The sequence below is a fragment of the Physeter macrocephalus genome, chromosome 4 (assembly GCF_002837175.3).
Source record: "Physeter macrocephalus isolate SW-GA chromosome 4, ASM283717v5, whole genome shotgun sequence".
Lineage (NCBI taxonomy): Eukaryota > Metazoa > Chordata > Mammalia > Artiodactyla > Physeteridae > Physeter > Physeter macrocephalus.
This window is the reverse complement of record NC_041217.1, coordinates 32,940,017-32,947,179: the sequence shown is the minus strand read 5'-3', so window position 1 is coordinate 32,947,179 and position 7,163 is coordinate 32,940,017. Positions and strand designations below refer to the sequence as shown.

General features: G+C 40.1%; 1 protein-coding gene across 4 annotated transcripts in view; it reads left to right on the top strand.

The window, feature by feature from the left end:
* The first annotated feature begins 1,545 nt into the window (after positions 1-1,545).
* The window catches only part of RPS6KC1 (ribosomal protein S6 kinase C1), a 243,181-nt gene continuing 237,563 nt past the window's right edge, over positions 1,546-7,163 (top strand). For all 4 annotated transcript variants that reach the window (XM_024133753.2, XM_055084079.1, XM_024133751.2 and 1 more), the window contains exon 1: positions 1,546-1,776. In XM_024133753.2, the coding sequence (XP_023989521.1) occupies positions 1,672-1,776 (105 nt within the window). In that variant the 5' untranslated portion in view covers positions 1,546-1,671. The remainder of the gene's footprint in view (positions 1,777-7,163) is intronic.

Sequence of the window (7,163 nt, the reverse complement as noted above, 5' to 3'; positions counted from 1 at the left end):
TTCCAATATTAATGAGATGTGCTCTGTAGCACTCCATATATACATCTGTTATACTATTTATAACAATATAGTTTAATTGTTCTCTGTTTTTTCTTACTAGATGGTTCTTAAGAGCAGGGACTTTGTAACTCCAATGCCTAATTAGCATGATGTCTGGCATATAGTAGGTGGTGAATTCAGGTTTAATGAATGAATGATAGATAGATTTAGGCATACATGGGATGAGAAGAAGGAGCCAGTGATAAGGAATAGATTAAAGGTACAGAGAGCAGAGTTGGGATGTCATCGATGGAAAAATGTCTTTAGGTCTGCCAATGAGGATGGATATCAGGGCACAGGAAGAGTGATTAGTCCTGAAAAACGATGTAGGGATATGTCTATATCTCAGATTGGAATAGAAATGTGTCAAGATGGAGGGGTTGGTACTAAGAACATTTTTTCCCCTGTAAAGAAGGAGGGGCCAAAGGGTAGGGAGGCAAGACGAAGAGGAATAGAGAGTTGAGGAGAATGGCAAACGCTTGGAATGAATGTTATGGGGGAATGAGAAAATCTTGATCAAGGGAAGGTAGAATAATTGCCAAGCAGTGGAGAGCAAGGAATTGAGATAGGAAACTCTATCTTCCTAGTAGCTTTCTGAGGTCAGGTAATTCCTACCCGCTCCCACCCCCGACCCCCCCAGCCAGACACAGATTCCAGCTTTTAGAATATGAGGGGATGAAGTTTAAAACTGGTATAGGGTTGTGTCAACTAAAAAACACACACAATGTGAGAATAATGAGTTTCAGTTTTATTCAGGGACTGCTTTGAGTACTATAGCTCAGGAGACAGCCTCTCAGATAGCTCTGAGAAACTGCTCCAAAGAGGTAAGGGAGGGAGCCAGGTTATATATGATTTTTTTTTTTGCTGGGAAAGACATGAAGTCAAGCATCAAAAAATTACTGCTAATCACACAGAACAGCTATCTCAAGTTAATGATTTTTGTGCTTTTCTATGTATGGAAAGGTGCAAGAACCTGTGAAAATTTCCCTTGGATATGCATCTTAACTATCTAAGGGTTAGTATACCCAAAGCAGGGAATACGTCCTAATTTTCCCCAGCTTGAATTCCCCGCAGGGCCTGCTGTCAGTGGGCTACTGCAGTGGGTCGCAACTTAATCCTTGTAAAACTCTAACAGGCAGGCTCTAACTATTTTTTTTTTTTTTTAACATTTGGGGGCTTGCTGTGGTGGTATAAAGACATATGTACAGGTGGATGGGATTTGTCTTAGAAAGAAGGAAGAGTTATGTGAGGGAGAGAGTTCAGGTGTTGTGGGTATTTAAACCGATGGGTCGTCAGTAGGGAAGGAAAGAAGATGCTAGGCTCGGGTATGCCTCCATCCCGTTACAGGCGGTTCTACTGCCTGATTCCAGCCCATTTGCCAGGGTCAGGCCCTAATTAGGGTCCGTATCTCAGGTGAAAACTCTTCTTCCCCAGGATTGGCGCCCCGGCCTGACCCGGAAGCTTTCCCGCCAACCCGGAAGCAGAACCCTGCGGCGGAGGCGCCGGCGGAGGCGGCGCTGCAGAGCTACAGCCAACTCGCCGCCTGGCCGCTGCGTAGAGAATTCGTGCCGCGGCGGTGTCGGGTTGCACTGATGATCCCCGGCAGGCGGCGGTGGCAGAGGCGGCGGGAGGATGACCTCTCCCCGAGAGCGGGGTGCCGACCTGGCCCGTTTCTACACTGTCACCGAGCCCCAGCGACACCCGAGAGGCTACACGGTGTATAAGGTCACCGCCCGGGTGAGTGCAGTTGTCTGGCAGGGGTAAGAGTCTGAATTGTGACGAGAGACAGGTGTGGACCCTGGTGTGGGGATGCCTGACACCGGGTCAGAGCGGAGGGTGGGACTGGCTGCGCCTAGGGCCGGGACAGGCGTCCGAGGTGAGGACTTAAGGAAGGATGGGGTGGGGGCAGAGCGTGGGATGTCCCGGACAACGCTGGAAAAGGTCGCGGTAGTGTCCGCATTCCAGGGTGGGGCAAACGTTGATCATTTAAAATTGATGATTCAGCCCCATCCCACTTGGACTTTCTCTTCTGAGGCTGAAATTTGCAGAAGTGGTTTTGGTTGCCTCCGAGGGATAATGCAGGTTTAAAAAAATTTTAAATTTATGTACTATTTGATTTACGTAATAGAAGATATTTCGTCCCTTGACCTTTTATACAGCTTCAGGGTTGCACTGAGGAAGATAAACTCTTGGGAAGTATGTCAGTGGTTGGGCCACTGACCTACTCGTAAGACCTCTGTATCTGCCTGTGTCTTTCTGCCTCTGAGTTTTTCATGGTTTTCAGTAGGAGACATGAGAAATTCTGCTGATGGTGTCTTGTGTGAGTTGTCTTGAGGGCACATTTAAAAGTTGTGAGGCTCCTTTACATCAACTAATTGATCCGGTTTTTAGTACCCACTTTGTTCATGTTTCATTGCTCTTGCCTTGAGTTTTAGAGTTTGCGTCTCCCTTCTTGGAAAACAATAGTAATAAAGTTAGATATGAATATTAAATATAAAATAAGGATATTAAAATTAAATATCTATATACATGTATGTAGTATGAATGTATATGTATATTAGGCATGTTGTACACATCACCCAATTTAATACTAATTTTAATAATGAGGAAACTAAGGTTCAAGAGAGTGTTGTGGCTTGCCTAACTTCACGTTGCAAGGTGGTAGCACAAATGGGGTTTGAGATCAGTTCTGTTTAACTCCAAGTTGTATAAAATGTTAAGAATTTATCATTATCATTAATTGTTAAAAAAGAGAGGTATAGATAGTAGTATGGTACAATATACATTTGGGGGATGTAGTAATCTTGGGTGATAGCTTGGGAAGTGGGCTTTCAGAGGAACCTTAAAGATTAAATAGATTTAGATAAGCAGAGTTTGGGACATGGGAATGGCACATGCCTTATGGAAATGGTGCACAATTCAGACAAGTGTGAGAGGATGAGATGTGTAAATTTGTGTAAATATAATAAGACCAGGCCTGGTTATTGCAGAGGGCTGTACCAAGAATAGAGAGAAATTTGTTACTCCCTGTTTGCAAGTAAGGTTGCTATATAGGTGGAGTGTTAGTTTCAGGTTAAGAAAAAATTTTAAGATTAAGGGGGCTCTTATTATACCACTCTTGAAACCTTTCTAGTCTTTGGTCCCTTCAAAAATCTAGACTTGGTTTCCTAACATAGTTTGTGGAATTAGAACAATCTTCAACATACGTAGTGTTCCCCTCACAGCACCCTGTTTATCTCTTATTATAACACTTATCACAGTTATATTGTATTAATCTTTTTACATGTCTATGTCTCTTAGTAGATTAAGAGCCGGTCTCTATCATTGGTATTTGTTTCCTTTTATATCTCCTAAGGCAGTGGGGCACAGAATGCCTAAAAAAATATTGTTGAATGTTTTCCTCTCTATTTCTTCTCTAAACACATCCAATAAATGTTTAGTTTCAGGCACTACGTGCTCCTAGGGATACAAGGCTGAATAAAGCGTGGACCTTCCTTTCAATGATACTCCTAGTAGAAAAGGGTTTACTGGACTTAAAGAAGTATAGTACAGGGTAGAAAGTGTTAAATGCCGTAAGAGACTGCAGAAAAGGGCTATGGGATTTTAGAAGACAGAGAGATTGCTTCTGGCCCAAGGGATCAGGGAACATGTACCTATTAAGATAGGTGGTGAGAGATGGGAAGAATCTAGATGGGTGGGATAAATGGAGAGGGCCTCATAGGTAGAAGGGTAGGTAGAAGGAAGAGAGCCCATTAAGGCCTGAAGGTGTGAATGTGTGTGGAACTTGAATAGGAAACAATGAGTATGATTATTACTTGTATTCTTACTTTACAAAAGGAAAGGTTAACCTAATTGAGATCTTAAATATCTTAGGCTGTGAACTAACTTATATGACAGCATAAATTAGAAGATAAAGTAGCACATTGCCTGTTGTAACCAAATCCATATAATATGCATGCTACGTATTGCTTTGGTTGTTTAACTGGAAATTGCTTACACTGCCTTTTTTTTCTCTTTGTAAATATTTACGTCATTTATTATTGTACAGAGTTTGTTTTCTAATTTTAAGGATTGAGGGTTAATACTGATATATACTTAAAAAACAACCACTTAGTATTATAAACTAAGTAAAATATTTGTTATTTTTTGAGACTTAAGGAGAAAAACAGCTTAACTCAGGAGAATTAATCAGGTAAGTAGTGCTCCCCTGAGAGAACTTCATGAGATAAAAATGTCTTCTTTATGTTTCCTATTACTGACTGACTTCTAGCTTTAAGGAACAACCTCTATATTCTTGATCCTTGCAGGGTTCTTTATGTAGGAGTAGAATTAGAATCATGTGGAGTACCATTGCTAAATTTTGAGTAGCATAAGAGCTGTTTCATGTTCTTAAATCTCCTTTATACTTTTTTTTTTCAATTCTTTTTTTTTTTTCCCTCAATTCTCTGGAACCTGTCAGGCTTAGATAACCTTATGGCCAGTTACAAGCTTGCTAATGGATTTCGTAGTTAAACTCTGTGTTGCTTATTAATTTTCAACTAGAATAAGTACTTCTGTTCAGGATTGGAAAATTCTCTTGTAGAATTCCATTGATTCTTTAGTTAAAGGAGACACAGATATGAAAGAACCATTAGCAGTGTTTTTGGTTGTCATCATGCTAAGTTTACAAAATTCTCATGATGTAATATAGATTTCTCAACAATATTAAGTGAATGGTAATTCTTGCCTGTATTCTTTCCATGAATATGGAAAGAAAAAGGTATGCTTTTATTTTTAAAAGACGGTTTGCCTTATGACTTTATGTTGTTTATATTGAGACGTAATTTATATACAGTAAAATTCACCAATTTTAAGTGTATAGTTTGTTTAGTTTTGACAAATGTCTATAATTGTGTAACCACCACCACAGACATCACTGCAGGAGTTCCCTCATGCTCCTTTGCAGTCAGTCCCCTCTCCCCACCCCCTGTCCCTAGGCAACCACTAGTCAGTTTTCTGTCGTTGTAGATTAGTATGTATTTTCTAGAATGTTATATAAAAGGAATTATATACAGTGCTTTTTTTTTGGGGGGGGGATCCAACTTCTTTAACTCAGTATGATTATTTGAGATTCATCTATGTTGTGTATTTTTTAAAAATAAATTTATTTTTTATTTATTTCCTTTTGGCTGCGTTGGGTCTCCGTTGCTGCGGGCTTTCTCTAGTTGCGGCGAGCCGGGGCAACTCTTCGTTGTGGTGCGCAGGCTTCTCATTGCCGTGGCTTCTCTTGCTGCGGAGCACGGGCTCTAGGTGCGCGGGCCTCTGTAGCTGTGGCTCGCGGGCTCTATAGCGCAGGCTCAATAGTGGCGCACGGGCTTAGTTTCTCCGTGGCATGTGGGATCTTCCCGGACCAGGGCTCGAACCGTTGTCCCCTGACTTGGCAGGCGGATTCTTAATCACTCCGGCATCAGGGAAGTCCTGTATGTTGTGTATTTTTATTCTCTTTTATTGCTGACCAGTATTCCCTTGTATGGTTATACTGCAATTAATCCATCCACCTGTTGATGGACATTTGGGTTGTTTCCAGTTTTTGGCTGTTAATACAGCTATTATGAACATTTATATACAAGTCTCTGTACAAATGTGGGCTTTTATTTCTCTTAATAGCACACAGCCTTGTTTACTATACCTTTATACTAAGTTGAAATCTGGTAGTCTTAGTCCTCTTTCTTTTTCTTTCTCAAAATTGTTTTGGCTATTCTAGATTGTTTGCATTTTCATAAAAAGTTTGGAATCAGCTTGTCAAGTTCTACAAACATGCCTACCCAGATTTTGATTGGGATTACATTGAGAATGTAGATCAATTTCAGAAGAATTGATATCTTTAAACAATATTGAATCTTCTGATCCATGAACGCACATCTTCCATGTATTTAGGTCTTTAATTTGAACCATATTTTCTAGTTTTCAGTGTGCAGGTCTTGCACATACTTAAAGTAATTTGGGTTTGTTTTCAAACTGTGAGAATACATGTCTTTATTTTACATAGCTAACGTTTACTGAGTATTAATAGACACTTCTGTTGTGCTTTCTATGAGTCAAGCTCTATTCTAAGCACTTTATATAAATTAGCACATTTTTCATAGCAGCCCGATGAGCAGCTGCAATTATTATTCTCACTTTATTGTGAGAAAATTGAAGCACAGAGAGGTTAAATAACTTGCTTAGGGTCACACAACTAGCAAATTATGGAGTCTAGATTTGAACCCTGGTAGACTGGGTTTTTAATCCCAGTGCTGTGCTGAATGCCTAAACATATTTCGTTAGAGGCTGTGGCTGTACTGTAGCTTGGCAAAAGTGATAGATGCAAGTATACTACAGTGATGAGGATGATGTGAACAAAGGGTTGCAAGGAATGAATAGAAGTACGCAGCTTGACTCGAATCTGAAAGCTGCCATTTCCAAAGCTGCATACTCAGGCACTATTTGTATTGCTTACAGGGAACCTGCTTTCAATTCCTGAGCACATTCTTGTATGGCCTGCTTGTGCTTGGGAAGATAATTATTTGTAGTTTTCTAAGTATGTTGGTACCCTGCATTCTTCCATACCTCTCTGTTAGATGCTGTTTCCTCTGTCTGGAATGCTGTTTCCTTTTGTCTTGGCAGTCCCTGCTCATCTGAAGTGTTAGCTCCTGCCCTGTGTTCTACAGGAAGCCTCTTTCTTTCTTTCTTTTTTTTTTTTTTTTGAATTTTATTTCCTTTATTTGTAATTTCTATTTGGGCCTCCCCATCACCATCACCTCCCCCACACATAAAAATCTGCCCTTATAATATGATCATCACCATTAATTACACAGTTGTACAAAACCAGAATCAGGAATTTAAGTTTCCTCTTTTTTTTTCCACAACTCACACACACGCGCTGTATTTTATTTTTACAAGAGATAAACTGACACCAAGCATTGTAAATGGATGATCACAACAAAAGCAACAATGATTGCAATTACCAAACACGAAACACACTCATACTATGTCATAATATTGACATTCAGTCCAGTAATCCTCCACTGTAACAGCTCCTTTACTTTGCAGTGAAAATTGATTTGTATATTTTTTTGCCTCTGAGTCCTTGTGGGATTTTTTTT